Genomic DNA, 22,655 nt, shown 5'->3' on the forward strand with positions numbered 1-22,655 from the left:
AAACCTGATTTCTTTTTATTTATTTATTTATTTATAATCAGAGAGAAAGAGTCTTTAACTAGAACAAACAAATAAAACCAAAAATCTCTTCATTTAAAAATGATCTTTGTTCAAATAAATTTTAACTGAAGCAGATATTCATAGCCCCTCTGAAAAGGTAAAACTTCCCAAGGCTTCTAGAAACACATAGCTAAAAAAAGGAAGAAAGCTAATAGCCTCATTGCTTTTAGAAAAATGAGTATGGTGACACATAGCAGTATCATTTGGCCACCACAGCCACCCACTAACCTTACCCAAAACTGAAATAGAAGGAAGGAAAGAGGCCGCCTGTGTTATATTAACCTCATTGCCAATTAAAAGACTGAAATATTGCAGGTTTCTCATCTCTCTGATTATATCTATAGCAAGTAAATGATCCAAGTGCAAGGACAAAGAGATTAAAAGGGGGATTATTTACCCAAAGAGCTCTCCAATTTCCTGATGATAGAATTCACCGGAAAAAAACACACCTTACATCTGAGGAATGGTAGCTTAAATTGCAGTTATTCACCAGGAGTGAAAAAGCTTCTTAAAAAAAGGTACCACAACTATTATTGTAATTTTGACTGCTAAGAAATAATTGCAAATTGTTCTTGCGCCTGGACCTCCACTTGCAGATCACAGATCGACTGTAATAAGAAATTATCCCTTAAAAAGAGGCCCCATTCTAAGATTGCTATCAAAGAAATGGGCATTCCAGACAAAAAGTGTATGTACAGTCAACTACTGTAGGCAGGCAAAAGCACCACTCTGGCTTCTTGCAGAGCACTGACTGCTCTCTTTTATCCTACTCCACTGAGTCCACTGAGGGAGGGTGGCAGTGGTGGGACAAGTGACCAAGACCAACATTAAAAAAAAAAAAAAAAAAAAAAAGCAAAACTCTAACAGTAGAATTTGAACATAAGAAAATGAAATTCAAGATAGCTTAGATATAGCTTGGTTAAAACATGAGGCAGGGAAAGCAGCCAGCGGATATTTGAAGGATGTGTTTGCATGGGAAATTCTTAGGACTGAAATACACAGAAAATAACTATTAAGTGCTGGTTAAGTAGGAGTGATGAAATCAAATGAAAATTAAAGAAAATGATTGACAGGAAGTGCTGTGGGCTTGCTGTGTTATAGTTTCCCAAGGGAAACAGTCAGATGTGCTTAATTGGAAACATTAAAACACAAAACAAGCTGGACAGCAGCACAAGAAAATGTACTGCAGAGGAAGCGTGGTAATCAGAGATGGCACATGAGAGCATTTCCACCCCTTAATTACCCATTTTCTGGCTGCCATTTCATTGTGATTCTTCATTTTTCCTTCTGGAACCTGGAACCTCCCACACAGTGATCCCAAGTGATGGCGGACACTTGTCAAGTGTGAAGACCTGCTCGGGGGAACTGATCCCAACACACCCCATGGGTTGGTGTCGTTCAGCACTGACATGGTGTCTGGAGTTCTGCCTCTGGAAAGGGCCAGCACCTGGGGGGTCTCATCCTGCTGTCATAAGAGAAATAGCCAGAAATTAACTGCTCCATGAAAATACATAAAAATGTAAAAATACATAAAGCCATCATCTGATCCTGAAACTGTGTGATCATTTCCCTAGTCTATTTTTATAACGGAATGGAAAAATCTTCTTTAACATTTCACATCAATTATTAGAGAACACTTTTAATTCACAATGCTAAGTACTACCTTAAAATACCTTTCCTGGAGTCTTCAAAATGACAAACAGCTGCCTTATCACTCACATCACAAACAGGTTTCCACCACAGACCATAATAACAAAATGATAACGTGTGAGGTTCTGAAAAAAAGATGGGACTAGTAAAAATTATCACGTAATTGACTTTTTAATATCCCAAGATCACTGTCACTTCATAAGACTGAGACGTTGAGAATAAAATTAAAGCATAAATCTCTGGAAGAGACTTTCATGAGCCTAACATGCAATTATTAGGTTAAAAAAAAAAAAAATCAGCTTTCAGGTTCTAAATGTCTCTTTGTCACTAGAAATGCAATGAGAGAACGCAAGCACACACCATTAGAAACAAGAGCGGCTCCATGTGGTGGTTTTACTCAGCTGAGCAGCTGAACTCCACCACTACCACTCTCTCGTTCACCATCCTCAAAAGGATGGGGGTGAGAAGAAAGTATACTGCAAGGAAAAAAGGCGTATGGGTTGAGATAAGGGTAACTTGATTTTAAAAAAAAAAAAAAAGGAAAAAAATACAAAGGATATGCAGAAGTACAGAGGGAAGAAAACAAAAATTATTCTCTACTTCCCATCAATGAAAGATGTTCAGCTATGTCCTGAGAAGCAGCGCCTCAATATGGGTAGTGGTTATTTGGGAGGACAGGTGTCTTCAGAGCGAGAGCCCCCCTTCTTCTCCCCCCCCCTTTCTCACCTTTTAGTGCTGAGCATGACAGCATACGCTATGGACTATGCCCTTGGTTTGGCTCAGCAGCCCTGCTGATGTCCACTCCCCACCTCTTGCCCACCCCCAGCCTGCTGGCTCTGGGGGGTTGGAGGGTGTTTTGGTGCTGTGCCAGTGCTGCTCAGCAATAGACAAACCACCGGGGTGATACCAGGGCTGCTCCAGCCACCAGCACAGAGCACAGCGCTGCGTGGGCTGCTGCAGGGAAAGTCAGCTCCGTCCCAGACGGACCCAGTATGCTCAGCACAGGAGATGGCTAGGAAACTGAATTCTCTGATAATCTTAATGGTCCAAAATTGTTCCATCCAGAATATGAGTTTTGCTAAAAGGCCCCAAATTAGGAAACTGTTGGGAGAACCAAATTTTGCTCCGTGATGGTTTGGATGGAGCAAAGCGTGTTTTTAAGGGTGAAACATACTCTCCAAAATCCTGGGCAGCTCAGAGACACTTCCAAAGTTCTTTCTAGTGATTTCACAGCTCTGCTGACCTGAGCCACCAGAAGAATACACAAAAAAGTCTTTTTTTTTTTCTTTTTTTTTTTTTTCTTCCAGGTTCTTAACGCCAGGAAAACACCACAATGTTTAAAAAAAATACATAAAGAACAGTGATGTAAAAATCACAAAACCTCAAAAAAAAAATAAAATCCGTGACAATTCTCCCTGACAGACAGAGAACCACACACAGGTCAGGTGTTCTGGGTGTGCGAGCTTCCCGGGCTGCTGCAGGCAGAGGCTGGGGGCTCTGCCAGACACCACTTTGCAGAATGACCTGCGGGCAGGGCTGCCCACAGGCGTTAGGAAAGTCCAACCTGGAGCACCTCAAGAAAGAAGCAGCCTCAGAGCCAGACATGCTTCAAAGCCTTTCCCAGGGCTCCCAGACTCTGTTTTGTAGAAGAAAGTCTACTAGATGCTTAATAAACCATGGCTTAGAGCTGTGTTTGCAGATGCAGAGATGTTTTTCATGAGCTAGATATTTCATTTTCTGGGAAATGGTGGGTTTTTTTGTTGTTGTTTTTTTGGTTTTTGTTTTTCCAACAGAAGTCTATTTTGTCTGATGAGGTCTGACCAGTCTGTTTGCTGTCTAATTTCTATAGAAGAGAGCTCAACAATGGCAATATTTATATATACGTTAACTTTTTTTTTTTTTTTTTTAAATCAAGCTTCTTCTGAAGACAAACAAACAAAAAAATTCACAAAGCTGACAACAACATAGCCAGTAAGTACCCTGAGTGCCAAGGAAAGAGCGTCCCACTGCAGCTGCTGTGCATTTAGCATGGCTCCTGCAGCATCACCAGTTTGTGTCGATAGAAAAATCTGGGCAGGAGACACACCATTTCTTGATGCCTCACTGTTACGTTTGGCCAGTCTAATTCAGAGAAATTGGGATGTCACTGTCCTGACCGGTAGGTCCAGAGGTGTGAACTGGAGTAAAGCTGCTCATGTTGGAGAGGTAAGAAGCTATTTCCACCCCACACCTCTCTTGTGATGAGCCACGAACACCTGCTCAGCAAGTGAACTCCTACAGAGTTCCCTTATTTCTCTAGGCTTTGGGGCACATTTATGCAGCTGATAAGAGGAAATTTTCTCTCTAGATAAAATCTCTAGGTAATTTTATCTCTACCTGCTCAAACCGCACAGACACTGCAAGGTGAAATGCTATAGTTTCACTTTTCTTAAATTGCACGCGTGTAAGAGAGGGAGCAAATAAAATGGCCAGAACTGCTGTGATTCAGAAGGCACCCCTGAGAACCAGGAAGCTACAGTGAGAGTAAATGTGACAGGGATTCCCTGGAGGGCTTTGCAGGAGTTAGGGAGCAGGGGATTGTTTCTCCCCCACCATATCTGAAACTGACAATCTCAGGCAACAAAGGAACAGAGTTTGCTTGATAAAGAGTGATTTTATTCTTCGTTCACCTAAGAAAGGAACTAGAGGACTATTTACAGCACAGAGAAACATTACATGAATAATACTTCCTCAGAAAACAAAGGGAAAAGTAAAGCACGTATAATGTGAGAGAGGAAGTTGCTAGAGAAGCTCACATAATACTGTAGCCTCTGGTTGACTTTTTAAAATAGTTGCTACAATTGTAGAATGCACCTATGTGCTTGAATAGATGCTCTAAATAAGACTCAGGCATCCTGCTAATCAATTTTTCTTACCAGTAAATACACATCCCAGAAAACATTCATCTGTATCACAGGTAGTATTTGATCTGCCTTGGTCAGAAGATGCTTGTGTTATTTAGCTTGACTTGCTACAGCTGATAGAATTACAACAGGGATTCATTACGGGTGCATTTGTACGTGAATTACAGCAGGGATTCATTATGGGTACACTTGTATGGGCGATGCAGAGCTTGGTCGATCTGGCTGTCATCAGAGGAAGGGTCACCCTTCTGAAGCTGAAGTCCAGCTGGAGAAGCAGTGCCTTGGCAGGGAGGTCTCAAGAATCTGTGCTCCGAACCACGAGCTGGACAGCCTCCTATGCCACAGATTTCTCACTATGCTTGGAAAAGTGGTCATGGAGAAGAATCTCCCGTTTTGTTTGTTTGCGTGTTTTTGGGGTGGGGGAGGTCTTTCCATAATGAAGCAGGGGAAGCAGATCGTGTTTAACATCAAATAAATAAATAAATAAATTAGTGACTTCTGCGTATTTACATGCTAATGCCACATAGGACTGATTCCAGGTGGCCTCAGCAACCTCTGGTTCAGGTGATAGTTCAAGCAATATTTCTGCTTAGCTGTTATTGTCCACGAAGACCTTCATTCCTGTAAGAAGCAACTGGGCAGTTTCATGTTGCACCATTCCCACATCCATGGAGAAATGCAACAATTTTTCTTGATATGACTTGACTGAATTTATTTCTTTGAGTTGGCTTTCACCTAAGTAATTATTTTTATGTCCAGTTCAGCTGAGTTACTGATTGATTGGTGACAGCTAAGAAACCAGAGCTATAAGATTAAGATTTAAAAAAAAACAAAAAACAAACAAACAAAAAAACAACAAGCTTTTGGAGAAAGATTTTGGCTGAAACTGATGCCTTGCCTTGTCTATCAGAGCCATGTCTGGTGAACTGCTCCTCTTATCTAAGCTGTATCTGGAGGCAAGACAGAGCCATTGCTGAATGTTACTCTTTGGAAAACCATAGAAGTATTTCAAATAGAATTGCTAATAGTTGATACCTTAAGGCAATAAAAAGACTTTTGAAAAGCGCTTTTTCTTCCTTTTTTTTTTTTTTTTTCTTTTCCTTTTCTTTTTCCTCCTAAGCTTTTTTCTTTTCTATAGTAGTTTGTTAAAATTGTATAGCAACTCCCTGGAATAAATCTGCATAGCTCAGCTCACGTCAGTGGGTTGCTGCCAACTGAATCACAAGCTTCTAGCCTTGTAATTTAGAGCCTGAGAAGGGTCACATCAGGTCTGTTCTAGACCATTAGCCACTCTCCAGTAGTGACCAATAGTGTAGACCTAGGGAAAAAGATGATAATAAGACTTGGAAACTGAGGCAGAGGTTATTATAGATTCACAGAATGGCTTGGGATGGAAGGGACCCTAAAACCCCTCCAGGTCCAACACCTGCCATGGGCAGGGCCCCCTCCACCAGCCCAGGTTGCCCAAAGCCCACCCAGCCTGGCCTTGGGCACTGCTGGGGACGGGGCAGCCCCAGCTCCTCTGGGCAGCCTGGGCCAGGGCCTCACTGCCCTCATAGCAAAGAATTTCCTCCCAGCATCTAATCTAAATCTCCCCTCTTCTGGTTTAAAACCATTCCCCCTTGTCCTGTCACTATTTGCCCATGTGAAAACTGCTCTCCATAATATCTTCTAAGTCTTTGATGGATTTTTTTTTCTTCCATCAGTTCAGCTGGTGACCTTTTTACCTCAAATTCATATCTGGCTCATAGCCATGAATTTGACTAGATATCTAACTAGTTTACCTAAACTGACAGTTTAACTAGATGTTGGAGAGTTATCTCCTGATTGTTTTGAACCTATTAACTAGTCAGTCCATTTTTGTCCCCTATTTCTTGTATTATGAGAAACAATGAACAATTTTCTCCATTAAGTTCTTCATTTATGATTCCACAGACCTGTGTCATAGCAACCTCAGTCAACTCTTTTCCAAAAGACAACTCTATTTTGCTGTTTTTTTTTTTTTTTTTTTTTCTTATGAAAAAGCTATTCAATGTTTTCTCATCCTTCTCCCTGGCTTGTGTTCTTTTATTTTGTGTCTCAAGACAAGAAAGATCTAAGTAAGTACCATCCAGAGATCTCTCAGTTTCTTTGAAATGCAGTGATTTTCTTAGTAGCGCTGTGTAAAAATGACATATGTGAAATACAATGAAATTTGTTGGAGTCTTCCAACACTGAGGATTAAGTAAATATGATTTTACTCCGTGTGTGAAATCTACTGATGAGGAAGCTAAATTCTCATCACTCGCAGTTACTGTAACTAACTTGTCTGCTTTCCTCACACAAGGGATAGAAGTCTGCCTTGGAGATTTTACTCGTTGATATCTTTTTTCTACAGCGGATGTTTAAACTGATACTCCCTCAAATGACAAGAGTGAAAATAGACTTACCTTCATTTCTGTCTGATGGAAAGCCCCTGACACCAATAGAAGTGGTACAGACCACAAGTCCTTTATCTTACCTCACAGACAGTAATTGGGCAGCCCTATATATGATAATGTAAGAATAATTGCTTATTACATTTGTGCTGTAACATACAAACGTTGTGTAATTCAGCAATAATGTCTGACAACCCAGCTGTCATCTCTCCAAAAACACTTGCTGTCTAACTACTGTAGCTGCTTACTTCTTCAACTTCAAACCAAAGGAAGAGATTCTGCTCCAGGGCATTTTGACAGGGTGTTATCTTTTGAAAAGACAGATGTTTGTGCTGGAACTGTCTGATGGTTTTAAGGCTTATGCACGTTTCAATAAATAAGTGCTAAATCACTTGCCAAGTCCTGAGTTAAAGTCCAGGCTAGGAGGTCTTCCAGAGAAATATGTCAGTGACACACACAACTAAGAGCAGCATGTTCTCAACAGAAGTTTCAAATCACCTCTTAAACAACAGAAAAAGCCAGGAAGCTCTAGCTTTAGGGCTTATGTATGTGAGAGGACATTGAGAATGTATGAAATAGATGGAGTTGCCACTCTCTGCCCTTCTCCGTTTCATTTCCCAAGAGAAATATGTTAGAGGGAGGGCAAATAATTCCTCACCTTATAGGGGATTGTTTTATTTGAAGTGGTATGATAGCCCTTATTGACCCAACTTTGATTTGTAAGCTGATGATGAAATTAATTTGGCCTTTGGTATAACCACAATTAACTTCTCTGGAAGGGAGGTGATATGATGCCTTGCAGCGAAAAATGTCTCTTTGCTAGGAGCAGCACAGGGCCTTACGTGTTGTTTGAGGCTTCAATAAACTTACATCAGACTGAAGTGGTGCGTCTGCCTCTGACTGGTCCTCTGCTCAGGGCAGGATTTCCCCTTGGAGGATAACTTATGGAAGTTCTTTCACATCACAATGACTGACTATTACCTGATGCAGGAGTTTAATTCCTCATTCAGATCCCAGATAATGGACCAAACAAAGAACTGGAGGATGACACTGATTGAACAGTGTTTAATACTCTTTGTTTAGAAAGTCTGGTTAACCTGTCACTGCTAAATGAATATAAGTGTTGTGTCTGTGTGTACTTTAGTCTCTGTCTTGTATTAATAAATGGAAGTAGGATAAACTACTTGAGCTTTAAAACTATTTACAAGAGAATACATGAAACACTCCTCTCCCTCTTTTAATCTGGTAATTATTTATTGCATGAAAGAATGGGGAGGAACAAGAAAAAAGAAAAGAAAAATAGGGATCCCATTTTTTAAATATTGAAAGCCAGGAAAAGATATGAAAAAAATCTTTTTTTTTTTTTTTCCATTAAATTAGCAGAAAGCAAATCTGAGGACTCTAATTTTGGGAAACTGGCTCAGTAGAACAACTTTAAGTTACTCTGGGGTTACAGATGAGTATACATAAGACAAATAATTCAGATAATTAAATTGAGAGGTGGGGAAGCAGTTGAAAAAAAAGTACAATGACATTTATAGAAATAAATAGATGTACATATGCATCTATATACACACATAAACCTTATGAAACTTTAAATTTGCAAGGTGTTCTGCACAGAGATTTGACATCTATATACAAAGATGTATATATTTTATAATATATATATATATTTTGCTTGGGACAAAAAAGAAAAAAAGAGCACTTTAAGTAGGAGAGCTTTGCAAGTTAGAACTTAACAGTATTGCTCCTTATTCCAACTATCTCACCCTGCTCTGTTAAGTACATGCTTAATTTTAAGTTTGGAAAATGGAATGAAAAGACCTTGGGTCTTTGGTGCTGGAGCTGGAGAGGGGCAGGGCATTGGCAGCCGCTCATTGATTCCAGATATTGGAATAAGAGTTTGTTGCAATAATTTTGGTTTTCTTTGCCAAAATAATAATTTTCCATAAGAAAAATTACAATTTTGGCAAAGAACCTGCCTTTTCTTCTTCAAATTACATCCCTCCCACTTTACCTCCCATCCCAGACGGAAAACCTGAAGCAAAGGTTCCACAGCTGCTGGCTTGGAGGCTCCTGCAGATGCCACCCTCCAAGCACATGCCAAGGGCTACATGCCCCTTACATGTTTATGCATTTTTTTTCCTTAATTGTTTATGACCTATATTTCCAAGCAAGCAAGGTATCATAACTAGCATAGTTAACAAGGCAGCGGAGTACCTTTTAGTAGCTCGGTACTTGCTTTGTCCTTTTCCTCTGACTGGCTATTCAAAGCAGTATGAAAGCTTTCCTTACTGAAAGTTACAGGTTTTGCCTAGGGGAAAAAAAAAATAAAAAATAAAAAAAATGAAGCTTTTCAACATTAAAACAACTTGACTTCTTTGTTTGTTTGAAATAACTTTTCATTTTAAAATGCCCTGTATATTTTTTCAGAGCTTACACTTGTTTAAAGCAAAGAAGGAAAAGAGAAAGCAAGCAAGCATATTTATTTAATTTGGATTATGTGGGAGCCTTTGAAGTGATTCTTACTAGTCTCCTCGGTTACTGTGCACGGACTTGCTTGCAGAACGCTCCCTCACTGTTCGAAGCAGATTCCTCTTGTTTAAGCCTGAACTGAAGGATGCACCCTGAGATCCCCCAACACGCTCCACTCACCAAGGAGCCTTTCGTCTACAGGATCAGGCTAGAGCTAATGCAGAGTAAGCCCCTACCATGCAGGATATAGACCTCAGCACCAACTGCTTTGCTCTGCAGATTCACTCCTATTGCAGTACAACACTTGGCAATGGAGACAGAGCAGGCCTGGCCTGTGCTGTCCCATGGGCAGGGATTACCTCCAGCTACATGTTTGCAGGGACGCAGCGGCTCAGTGGAAGCTCGGAGGCACAGCTGCTGTGCAAACACAGACATTAAAGACCTGATGCATTTGTTTGTCTTTGAAATTTGAATAATAGCGACATTTTGCGAGAACAATAGCTTTTGAATTTCTTTAGGGCAATCTAGTAAAGTAGCTGCATGTCAAAGGATTTACTAACAGCTGGAGATGTTTGAAAATGCACCCTCTTACTTTTGTTAAGGAAGAATTGGCCTGTAGCTCCTGCAGTATTGCAGAGATTTGAGATAATCTCGCAGAAGATATGTGCTTGCTTTGCACATATGTTCTAATTTCAGAATAAACCAGCAGGTGATCTGCTCTCCAGCTCCACTCTTCCTTTTTTTTTTTTTTTTTTTTTTTTTTTTCCTGGGGATTTTGCCTGCTTAGCGTACACCCGATTATACCCTATGAATGACGAGTAAGAAGTGGCTTGTCCCAAGCAATAGCTATACGCAGGTTATACACACGTAGGGATGCTGTAAAAATGCCAAGCTCAAGAAGAACCAGGTGCAGCACTGCATATGCAATGCAGTCACGTACCGCTCTCCATGGCAGAGCAGAGGGTACACAGACTCTCACTGCTGGTGCAGGAATTTCAGCTGGACGAGGAGCTCTCGGAGGCAGCCTCTGAACTCCTGTGCAGGCAGCCTGCGGTGCGGGCTGTGCCTCTGCGCCGCTCCCAGCTCCAGGGAGCCCTGCAGCTTCTTCAGGGAGGAGGAGTGACAGTGCCCCAGCAGTAATTCTTAATTATTTTCAAACTTCGACAATTAATAACTAATAAGTCCTATCTAATCAAATGGGATTTCAACTCCGTGGTCTAAACTCAATTTACTGTACTTTCATAACAGTAATTTTTCCATTTTCCCTTCCCTGAAGGCACCCTCTTCCTTGAATTCTGGGAGGTGAAGATTAAGCTGACAGATGGTATCAGTGGAAGAATGATTATGAGCTTTAAAAACCTTGATATTTTGGCTTAGTACACCATTTTTCATGCAAATACTGACATGGATATTAGCATCCAATTAAGAAAGTATAAAACTATGCCATTCTGTTACACTTTACATTACAATCATTTAATGTTTCATTAAAAATACCAAGACAGGCTGCTCTGAAAGGGATAAAAATCAATGACGTATATGTTACTTCTGCTACTTTTTTGATCTGATACTATGTGGTAGTGAAAATTAGCTATGTATCTCTTTAAATTATTCTGTAAAGCTGACAGAGTCACTGCTCCTGATTTTGGATCCTATCCTTATCAAAAGGATCAGTTTACATCATGACACGCTACCTGGTGATAGGGGTCTCCTGAAACTTCCCTCTGTGTGTCAGCAGAGTACTTCAACAGGGTTAAGGTTGAGATGTTTGTGATGAACCTGGACTGATTTATTGCTAGAGGTTAGGTTACATCTAAATGTATACCACTTGTTAGTTGACACCAAAGGACAGGCAGTGAGTTGTGCCAGCCAGTGATTTATACACCAAAAGTACCTGACAACCTATGTGAAAATGCTTTTAAATGTCCTCTCTTAATTCCAGTGCATCGATAAGGAAATCAAGTCTACTCACAGATGTCTGAGGAAAATTTTGGGGTAGGTAGAAAGAAAATCAAAGGTGATCAGACATTACTTGTGGTAGTGGTCATTGAGGACATTTCTTTGTGGTTCAGTTCTCTGCTTTCATGATGTTTGTACTGTCTGTGAAGGGGAAAACATTTTTTAAGTTAAAGAATTAATACCTAAAAACATAAAGTCTAACTTTTTGGCCAAAGAAAAGAGGCCACTGTGACTTCACGCTACCCTTCCCTTGTATAAAGCAGATTTTCCTGTCTTTTGTAGAATAGAGGTCCTTATGATACAGTAGCAGTAGCTAAGGAAGAGGTGGGATTGTGAAATATCCAGGAAACTGCAATGCAGGCAGGGAAGCCATAGGCAAGAACAAAGGCACTAACTACACTGACATGGATATGTAGATGACACTGCCACAACATTTCTAAATTATTTTGGTTGTCAACATTTTCAGACAAGGCAAGACTAGCAAATATCGATTTATTTTTTTTTTTCTCCTCTCCTCCCCTGAGAAAACCCATTTTCTCAGCACTTCCACTGAAAATGGCCCTCTCTGGTATGACTAAGGAGAAGCATTTGCACATCAGAAATAATGGTCTGAATTATTTTAGTATCACTACATTTGCATCACTGTTTAAAAGTAGGGCATAAATGGAAGAACATTTCCCAATCTCATAGTAATATGAAGTCAAATATGAAATAAACCATATTATTTTAATAACATCAAAATATTTCATTTGAATATTTCTCTCTGTAAACAACATTACATATTTAGCTTAGAATTTGAATCAAATTCATGTTTTGGACTCTGTTTAAAAAGTTTCATAATGAAATGTCGTGATAATTTTGAAATCTTTTCCAAGGTGTTTTTAGAGTCAAAAAAAAAAAAAAAAAGCTTTTCATAAGTCTCTGGATTCTAATATGCTGTTTTTTCTTATTTTAAACAATGTGTAATTTAGAGGGTCTTGACCAACTATAGCTCTATTAATTTACTTCTATTCCTTTGATGGGAAAAATCTCCTTCTCCTTATCACAACTATTATCCATGAACAAAACATATTAAGGAAAACTATTCAAAACATATTAAATGCTGTTTTCATGAGGGACTTTTAAAAGCTTGGATGTGAAGCCACAATATTTTGTAAATTAGTTAAGCATTACATGCTGGATAAGCTGGGGCAAGCTAGAACATGCACAGAAGTAAAGCATATTTTTAAGGGCATTACTCAAATGCCCCTTGAACACTGACAGACCTGGGGCATCAGCTGCCTCGCCAGGAAGCCTGTTCCAGACCTTAAATCCTTCGTGCATTGTGGAGCCCAGAACACAGAGAAAATAGCAATGACTGAGCTGGAAGTATTGCTTGCAGGTTGTCGTCTTTATTCAGAGCTATCAAAACCTCCAGTGAGGAATTCATCACCTCTCTAATCCTATTAGCAGTAATGGAAAAATGCCAAGCCATTTTCCACAAATCTCCATTAGCTCTCTTTAGATTCATATAGCATCCAAGATTAGAGTGCAATCTTGGTCAAAGAACAATGACTGTCCAGTAGTCGGCCAAAAAAACCAACCCTGTGTTAAAGGGACATTGGCAGTTCTAGTTAAAAAGCACAAGAACAACAGACCATCAGAGCTAAGATTTTTGTTTGGAGGTGATCCTTGTGAGTCCCTTCCAAGTCGGGATATTCTATGGTTCTGTGAGTCTATATTTAAGCTTACTGGTTTTATTTCATTTGCATACTGGTTGGTAACAAAATTGTACTTGGAGTCCATGCCATGAAGGCAAGCTTCACAGCCACTTCTAATAACCCTTACCTTTGTCTCAGAGATCAATAACTACATGCAAATGTTTTCAGATTTGAAACACTGATATAATAACTAGTAGCCTGGCTGATTTTGCAAAACTCTCTTGTAAAGTTTTCAGAGACCAATGTACATTTTTATGGTTGGCATAGAGGGAGGGAAAAAGTGTATGCAATGGCTGGAAGCTGATACTAGACAAATTCAAATTAAAAGGAGTATATTACAGATCGCTAACTGGCAGGACAACTTACCTAGGATTCCTACACACCTAAAATCCTTCTGGGGGTATATCATATCATTCAAAGAGAAAATATTTTAAATCTTTTCTTCAAAACAAGTCAAAATACTGTCATCCTGCAAAGAACAAAATATCAGAACAATTTTTCCTAGCTGAAATATTTTGACATCTTTTTGCAAAATTATTTCAGGCTTTTTCCCATGATGTACCATGCTCACATCAGTGCAGGAGGAGCCACATGGGAACACAGTGTGGACAATGTAAAGAAAAGCGGTGACTCAGCTGCCTACTCTGTAGAAAATAAACAATTTGGGGATCTTTGCTACAATGTTTAGGGCCTCCTGTGGTTTTTTGTTCATCAAACATAAGTCAGCACTCATTTAGTTCTAAGTGACCTGTTCTTTTCTGGAGGGATTCAGCCATGCAGGATAAAGACGGGGCTATCCATCAGCTTGGAGATAAGGATGTACGCGAATACTCTGCTGGACCAGCCCAGGCTGGGTGTCATGAGAGATGGTGAGCAGTGAATGAAAACTTCCAGTGTCTGCTCACTGACATGCCTGCGTTTATTCTGTATCCTGGCAAAAAAAAAACTCAAGAGAGTATACATTAGAGAACAATCAGACTAATGATCTGCAGAGATTTTTATGTTAATGTTATCTCTTTATAGCAAAAGTATGTTTTCTAGCTAAATGCCTTTTCAGTTCTGTCGTGGGCAACCAAATGAATAAAAGGGTGATAATGGCACTTTCATTATTTAGGGAACATATTTACACCTTAAAGAAAGAGCTCATGTGGGACGCAAAAGACAGAGATGCAAGCGCTTAAACTAACAGAAAAAAAAGGTTTTGTGGATTATGTAAGAAATGAGAACATAAATGTTCACCACACTACCCTCTCCTTAAAGAAAAAAAATGCTAATGAGATTTATACTGAAGCAGTTAAACTTTATCCTATCATTGCAACACCCAGCCTAATATTTCTGCAAATTATATGTAAGAAAACTGCAGTAAAGTTTCTTGTACAACCAGGAACTGAGGGGATTTGCTTCCAGTAGTGAAATTGCAGTTCTTTCTTTTGTGGCAAATATCATCTCCTAAAGTAATGACTGACTAGTCTTCGAAGAGATGTAGCCAACAACTACGTTACATCAGTGCATTAAAAAAATTATGCACTCTGATCTTAACAGTTTTAAAGACATGCAGTTTAAAGGAAAATTTATGTGAGGTTTACGGTTTGTGGAATATTAAATGTATCGATGAGATTATTGGGTGGAAAAGTTCTGGCCTCATATTCTTCTGGGCAGTTCCCAGGTCAACAACCAGCAAAATGCAACGTCTAAGGTCCATTGGAGGAATATAGCAAGACTTTTTCCCTTCCAATGGTTCTTTGTTTGGCATTCAGTCATAGGAGAAAAAAAAAAGGGGGATGAAATCAGAAGTAAAATTTAAAGTAATGCAAAATACTGAAATCTGCCGGCATTTGATCTAAAGAGCCTACTGAATTACCATAATGAGCATATGTTCAAGTTCAGAGATAGCAGACACTTTTGATAACCCTCCCTCAACTTAGTTCATATCTGATTTACATATTTAAATGTTCTCTTTTTGAATGACTTAAATCAGGGTCACCTTCATCATTTGTATACAAATACACAGCTTTCATTTATATAAATGTTTAACTACAAATATTGTACCTCAATTTTTACACAGTAAATCGGTATCAAATTGCTCATTTTCTTATCCAGTAATTTCTGTAACGTATAATTATATTTTCTTTTCCTGCATATGTGTCAAAACTCTGCCTGCATAAATGATACTTGAATTTAATTCCTCCATATCCTGAGCTCACTAATTGTTAGATCTCTTTTCTCCCTCCTCCATTATCTTCTCTTTTAAACTCCTCAGCAAAGTCCATCCTGGACGGGAACAATCAAGTTCCTGCTTTAAAGCTTTTATTAGAACTCATGTATTTCCACTAATAACTCAGAAACACCATAATTCTTCTAGCACAAGTCATTGCTTTTAAACACTTGTGACTAGCTCATGTATTAGCCGTGACTGAAGACTGTTTAGTCTGGACAGACCAACAGGGAGACCTAATAGCATCAACCACATAATTCTACTAAAAACATTCGTAAATGCCTAAAGAATCACAAAATTATCTTAAAGCATTGTGGAAGCATCTTTAAAAGGCAGATGTCTCTTTTTTCTCTTGTACAGTACTCATAGGAACAATGGTATTCATAAGAATCACATAGGAATATTCACAATTTTACCTATAAAGAACAGATTTTAAAAGTCATGCTTTCCTATGCAGCTAATTGTACTTAAGTATGATGAATAACCAAGGCCCAAGCACATTTTGCTAAATGTAACATTTAAGCCATGACCATTTCTGTCTGGTATTTGGCTGGAACACAAAACGATGCTTCCAAGCTGGCCATTGCTGTAGACGCATTTCCACCCAGTGCTAGCCCTTCTGGCTCACTCACATCTCCAGCTGCATGACGGACCTGGAGGAGAGCACTGGAATGGAAGGGGGCCTGACACTGCTCTGTACTTACCTAAATCCCTCATGTAAAAAGTGTCTTCTCCTTTTAGATTTTTTTTTTCTTTGCTAAACTTAGCCCTGATCAGGCTCTTAAAGTCAAAGTCCACATCAGGATTTCAAGAATACTCTAATTAGGATGGATAGATCCTGAGGCATTTGTGTGAGGGTCCAGTTTCGAGCTGTACTTCTATTCCACATATAATTGTCCTCTGCAGGCCACAGAAACTCACCAAAGGTTTCTTCAGCACTACTGTAGCTTTTTACAGCGAGTTATGTACTTGCCGTTTATATATGAATCTCTAAAGATACTTCAGGGCAATGCTGGAGAAGCAAACTGCATTAGCTGCTCTGCCATCGGATACACAGCTTCCGTGGCTTCAAACTATGTTTTCTCTTCATTGGGAAGTTTATAAAATCCTACATCCAATTTTACACTTTGGCTACACTATTAAAAGCACACAAAATATTGTGTGCGGTGTTAGAAAGCATACATTCATGCTCTTGCTTAACTAAGTCCCTGAGGTCATTTGTCAGTGTAATGAAGCACCCACCGTGAGTGCAGCCAACCGTACCGTTCAGCGGGCCGAACGCTGTGCATACCTGCATTGCTAAAAAGGCTCGGGGCAGTGGATGAGCTCATTATGACTATGGATTAGATGAGTATTTCTAGTCTGAGCTTGCTGTTTTCATATCCAGTCCTCTGTACTAGATCAGGTTGCTGTAGGTACTTCCATACTGCCAGGAGTGAAGGGGGATCAATTTGATTCGCTCCCACTGTGAATATTTTAAAATATATGACAGTACCTGCAAGCATTGTGTGTGATATTGCTGCACCTTCTGTACACAGAGTAACTGGATTTTCAGAATGAATAAAATGAGCCCTCAATTCCTTACCACTCAGTACAACTCCTGGCCCCCACCGGTGGAGCTGTTGCCATCGAAGTTCTTTGTCTCGCATTAAAAATTACACCGAAAGGTGCGTGGGTGTTCACTACGGTAATTCTCTTCCCTTCTCTCAGCCTGATCCCCTCAGTCACTCCAGTCTCAGGACCTTCTTCTCTTTCACTCGCCCTTGACACCACGCTCTCTTCTCATTTCCGTTGCCCAGAAATGCAGAACTCACGCCTGTGGCCACTCTCCCCCTGAAATGAGAGCAGAGGAGCCCTCCCCCAGAGGAGGGCAGCACCACGGACTACTCTCAGTGATGCTTCACCAAGGGAAACCTGCTCTGGCTGCAAGGAGAGGCAGAAGCAGAGACAAAGGCCCAGCAGAGCATTATGAGAATAAATATTATCCAAAAAGGAGAAAACACACATTCCAATATAATATTAGTTGATCGCTAGCAAACGGAATGTATCATTTACCAGTTCAGTGGTTTTAATGTTAAAGAAAATATCTTGCTTTTATGAATGACGTGATGACATGTTGCTCAGCAGATCAAAAAAGCCCACTTATCTGGCAAGGTGTGGATAAAGTCAGGCATAATTCATTTACATATATATACACATATACACACATATTCACATTTGTGAGGAAGAAAATGCTGCTACCCAGAGCTGTATGAAGAGTTTATTTTCTTATAAATACTCATTATTCACAGTAAATAAAGCATCATGAGGTTTATAGAAAAATGTTCCCAGCCCTGTAAAAAGAGCTTCAAAAATAATTTAAAAATAACATGATTTCCCGTTACAAAATCTTCCTTCGCATTAGATACATTAGACCCCTCTATCCCTGCCTCCAAGAAAAGATGAAAAATCAGAAGTATTTAAGTGTCTTTAGGACTAGTAACCATTTTCAGTTTATGACAAAGCTATCATCATACTATTGCAGGTCATCCTTAGGTCTGAAACCACAAAGCCAACTTGCAGAGGACTGTCTGGAATTTAGTTTTTCATCAGTTTGGAAACCAAGCATTTTTCTTATCAAATTAGGAAGTTCTTGATTCCCACAGCAGTAAAAATGGAAAAAGTCAGACAAGTATATCTGGAACTGCAGGATACATGTGGAAAGCGTTAGTCTAATAGTGAGTCAGTTTATTCCTAAAATAAAATTATTTAAAAATAAAATTTGGAAAATTGAAATTGTATCTTCAATTTAGACTTGCTAAAAACTCTCCCAGATTTAATTGTGCACGCCATAATATAACATGAGTGAAAGGAGCTGAAAGGATGAAGAAAGAAAGAATGATAAAAAGGATCCCTAGTAAAACCTTACTGACATGCAATCACTAAAAAAAAAAAAAATGTGACAGATATACTTGAGATCAGCATGATAACTTTCTCAGACTGCTATTAAATTAGTATATGGCACAGTAATAGAGTATATAAAGTTACAGATTATTATTTTTTAATATCAAATACAGTAAAAATGTGATATTCCAAAGTTTCCTATGTTGATGTAAAAGATAAACATAATTTTTAAAACAAAGACCTATATTTGAGCTCCTCTTCTTCAGGAGGACTTCAAATCTTAAAAGTGTGAAATAACATAAAAAAAAAAAAGTCTCATAACAAGTGCCTTTTATTTGTTTTATTTGTTTTCGTATTCACTTATTTGCAAAAGCCTACTGATGTTTCATTCATCTGCATCAAATTAAGTCCTGGTGGGAGTTTAGGTTTATTTTTGTTTTTGTTGTTTTATTTTCCCTCCGAGGAAAGCTGACCTGGTTATTGAACTTGTCTCTATAGTAAGAACCTAAAATACTTCCTTGGTGCTGTTATTTTCCCAAGACATTCACAAATTGCAGTTCTGCTTTCCTCGATTATCAAAATCTACTCATTTGAAAGCCTTAAATGGAAAAGTGAAGTTAAAGAAAAATCTAGCTATCATTTCCATGCTATGAAGATTAATTTTATTGTTTAAATTGACAAATAAGCAAATATTTATTGAATTGCTAGTCATTACATTGTCAAATAAATATATATTGAGCTTAACTAGTAGTTTTGTTACATTCATTTATCTACCAGTCTTCATTTATCAAATAGGGTGTATCACACCATTTATCATCTAAATATCAGATTTTTGGTATTTGTCTGATGCCATCCTATGTTCAATATGTGATTTTTTTATTTTTATTTTTTTAACAGATGGATGAAATGGGTTTTGTAAATATGAAATCTCCCAGGTTGCTTTCAGATATGTAAAATATCCAAATGCAAGGGCTATTAAAATGAAACTCATAATTATACCCTACCCAGAATAAAACGTGGAAGACAGAAAAGGAGTGCACCGCACCAGAGTTATATTAGCCACAACTGGAGTAAAAGATTAAGACTCGTCTCACTAAATTCAACAGCAGATTTGCCATAGGAAGCTGATGAACAAGAAGCTACTGTCTTGACACTCTAGTTCCTCCACAAACACTAATGGATTAACTTCAAAGCTGTTTTTTTTTTTTAAGCTTTAAATATATGTTTATGTAAAACAGCCACCATTTCCTCCACTAGGTGGGAAATACTGCAAATGTTAGTTGTTGAAAAAAAATAGTGAAAGCTCTTGCAGTTGCCCCAGCAACAAAAACACTTTCCAGAAGACATTTGCTGTAGCTTTCACATCTCATTGTTGCTTTATTTCCATGTTTTGAGGTTTCAGCAAAGTGATCAAAATATATGTACTTCCTTACTTAAAAACAAAAAAAACAAAAAAAAAAGAAAAAGAAAAAGAAAAGAGACCAAGTACATTGAATATTTTGCATTTATAGAAAATTAAGATTCATGATATTCCTCCTTTCATTTTGTTCATTATCTGGTTTCTGAAATGTAAGCATGCTGCTGCCTCAGTAATATTTACAGCACATGGTAAAGCTGATTTCTCTGTGATCAAAATCCTTCGTTTTTGACTTGTTTGTTTTTAAGCAGAATATTGTTTTTATAGTTAGACTGCATAATAGAAGTGTGTTTAACGTTAGCAGCTTCTTGGTTGTGTTCTTTATATCACTGACATTTTGAAAATGAATTTAAAATAGCATAATGGTTTCAAGGACTGCTTTCAGTAAAAGCAGATGGTCCCAGTTTCACACCCAAATATTGTTTATATAGCTCTGTTCTGTTTTGTTGTTTTTGTTGTTGTTGTTGGTTTGTTTGCCTTTTTTTTTTTTTTCCTCTAGAAATACTTTGTAAGGGTTAGTTAGAGATAGATTAGAAAATTAAACACCTTGACAGTAAACTACCATTTGGTAAAAATGATTATTGTTATTAATGTCTAGTGAGTCTCTTGATGAAGAAGAAATGAAAGCTGTGGAGTCAGGGTGTATGCTAACTGTAAGGTTGTTCAATTACAGATGTACATATCAGACAAAGGCCACAGATAATCAGCTGGCCTGTAGAGTATGCCCTTCTTTAAAAATCCCCAGGCAATCAGGGTGTTTACGATGACAGAGAGAACTATTGCCTTGAGAATTGTTTCTGATCACGAACCCTAGCCAAAAGCAAACTCTTGAGCTTAGAATTTGTATGACAAAACTAAATTTAAATACATTTATTTAAGGTTGTATATTTTGTTCACATGATCAGGAAAAATATCAGACTGGTTAAAAGTGATCATTTCTTGAAACACAGCATGAGAATTTTTGTCATCTGTAAAACGGGCAAGATCAATAGTTAATTACTTCGTGAGGCAGTTGGTAGAACTGCTTAACAATGTTGTGTAAAGGGCTACCGATGAGTTAGAGAGAGATCAAATTCTGTTCTTATTTAAGATGTGTCAGCGCCTCAATATGAAAGTGTGACTTGTGCAACCAAGCATGCCAGACACCTCCCCTGGGCAACGAAAGCAGTGGTTAAGAAGTGACACTTCAGTATGGCCTTGCACAACCTCAGGAAAGGTGCGAAGCATGAAGCATGCACACATTAATGATGCTCCAGCCTCCGCTATGGCACCAGTGCCACCGTCACACAGCCTGTCCGGGCTGCTGCTGACAGAGGGCTTTACTCAGGTACCTGCCCCAGCTTCGTTCTGCTTCTAAAATTCACCTTTAACTGACTTTTTGGAATTATTCTGGGTGTATCGCTGTGTAATGCACACTAGCATTGGAAACAAAGCGTTTATGTGCTACGTTATGTCCACAAACTAAATGAATCATTGCTTATCTGCTAAAAAAAAAAAACACAAATGTTTAGTATGTCTTGGATGGATGCTATGTATACAGCAGAGCAAGACGTTATTTGAAAAAATGAAGTTTGGGCCTCTGAAATAGCAAAATATTTATGTATATTATATTTATATACATTTTGAACTTCTTCTCTCTTCCATCTTTGAAATTATGTGCTATATTTGCAATTGAATCATTATGCTAAATTCTCCTTGGCACAAGAGCTCATTTCTTCTTACAAGTCAGTTGGCTGCTTTATAGTGCATCACTGTATTTAGAAAACCACAGCTGGGGAGAACTGGCACTTCATGGAAAAATACAGATCACATCAGGTATTTTAAGTTCAGAAGTAGGCAGCAGGGAAGGGCAGTGGAGAACCCTTGTCAAAGAAAAAGTGAAATTATTATGTGCCAGGGAACTGTGGATACCTCTATGATGCTATCTACAGTGAATTTTACCCTCCTGCCACCCACCCCCCAAAAACTCTGAAATACAGTGCTTTTTGGAAAAAATAAAAGAGGTTTCACCTTGACGTTCAGTGATTATACTTTTCTGCTCTGTTCAACTAAACTCACCATGAAAGCTTCAGGGAACTTTCAATGCATATGTCACCCTTACGAGAACGTTTCACATGTGCTTGCAGGTACCAGCTGACATTCTCAGCTTGGTTCACAATAGATGGATACTGTAGCAACTAGCACCAAAAAGGAGATGCAATGGAGTTCCTAGTGCATCAAAAACCTGAAAAAAAAAAAGTGACAAAGTAAAAACTGAGCCAAAGTCCAGTCAGAAGCTTAAAAACTGAAACAAAGAATGCAGGCAACTGCTAGTAATCCGGTAGAATCAACATTCTCTATTGCTATGTCTTAGTGGCAGTTAGCTAGACTTGGAACAGAGGTCAAAAAATAGAAAGTGTGGTGAAAAAAAGAAAAGACCATCTATAGTGCTGGCTAATGATACTTTGAGACCTATTCTTCTTACAGCTGGTAATGACACTACCATTTCCAACTGAACTTCAGATGGCAAAAGTCATGACTCTAGTGATGCAGTCTAGAAAGACTGGACTGGTTGCACGTATATAAAAGCTACAACAGACCAATGACATGATTCATTTATCATTTCTGGAGAAGATGGCTTCATTGGCACTATACCTAACAGTCACTGGAAATCCGCACAAGGGCACACTGTCATTGCAGCTCCTGGAATCCAGCCTCCTTCACCAACTCACTTAAGGTTTGAAGCCACCAGGATTTACGATCATGCCTCGGTGGATTTTGGGCTGAGCTTTTTAAAAAGAGCTCCCTCTGACATTGCTAAGTAGTAAAGCAGAACATCATTGCTAGTAAGGGTAAGCTGATCTTATTTAACCTTAGACATTTACAAAATACAGCTGCCTCCACCAAAGCTAGTTTTCTGGATTCCCTTTGTAGCCAACAGAAATCAAGGTAATACATTCAGGGGACTCCTGGGTACTATCCATCTGGCCAAATGCAGGC

At 38.8% G+C, this 22,655-nt stretch overlaps 1 protein-coding gene across 4 annotated transcripts in view; it reads right to left on the minus strand.

Moving 5' to 3' along the window:
- The window catches only part of LOC310904396 (uncharacterized protein), a 126,335-nt gene that overhangs the window by 26,938 nt on the left and 76,742 nt on the right, over positions 1 to 22,655 (minus strand). For 2 of the 4 annotated variants that reach the window (XR_014588294.1, XR_014588295.1), the window contains 2 exons: positions 21,735 to 21,900; positions 1 to 1,525 (listed from right to left, as the gene is read on the minus strand). The exon at positions 1 to 1,525 is cut by the window's left edge and continues 26,938 nt beyond it. Coding sequence is in view for 1 of the 4 variants with exons in the window: in XM_083849069.1 (XP_083705195.1) it covers positions 21,893 to 21,900 (8 nt within the window). In the remaining 3 variants the exon portion in view is untranslated. Of the gene's footprint in view, positions 1,526 to 13,917; positions 17,210 to 17,245; positions 21,901 to 22,655 lie in introns of those variants that run through there. The other 2 variants (XR_014588296.1, XM_083849069.1) reach the window with 2 other exon arrangements.

This window comes from Anser anser (assembly GCF_964211835.1).
Source record: "Anser anser genome assembly, chromosome: 9".
In the NCBI taxonomy this organism is placed as follows: Eukaryota; Metazoa; Chordata; class Aves; order Anseriformes; family Anatidae; genus Anser; species Anser anser.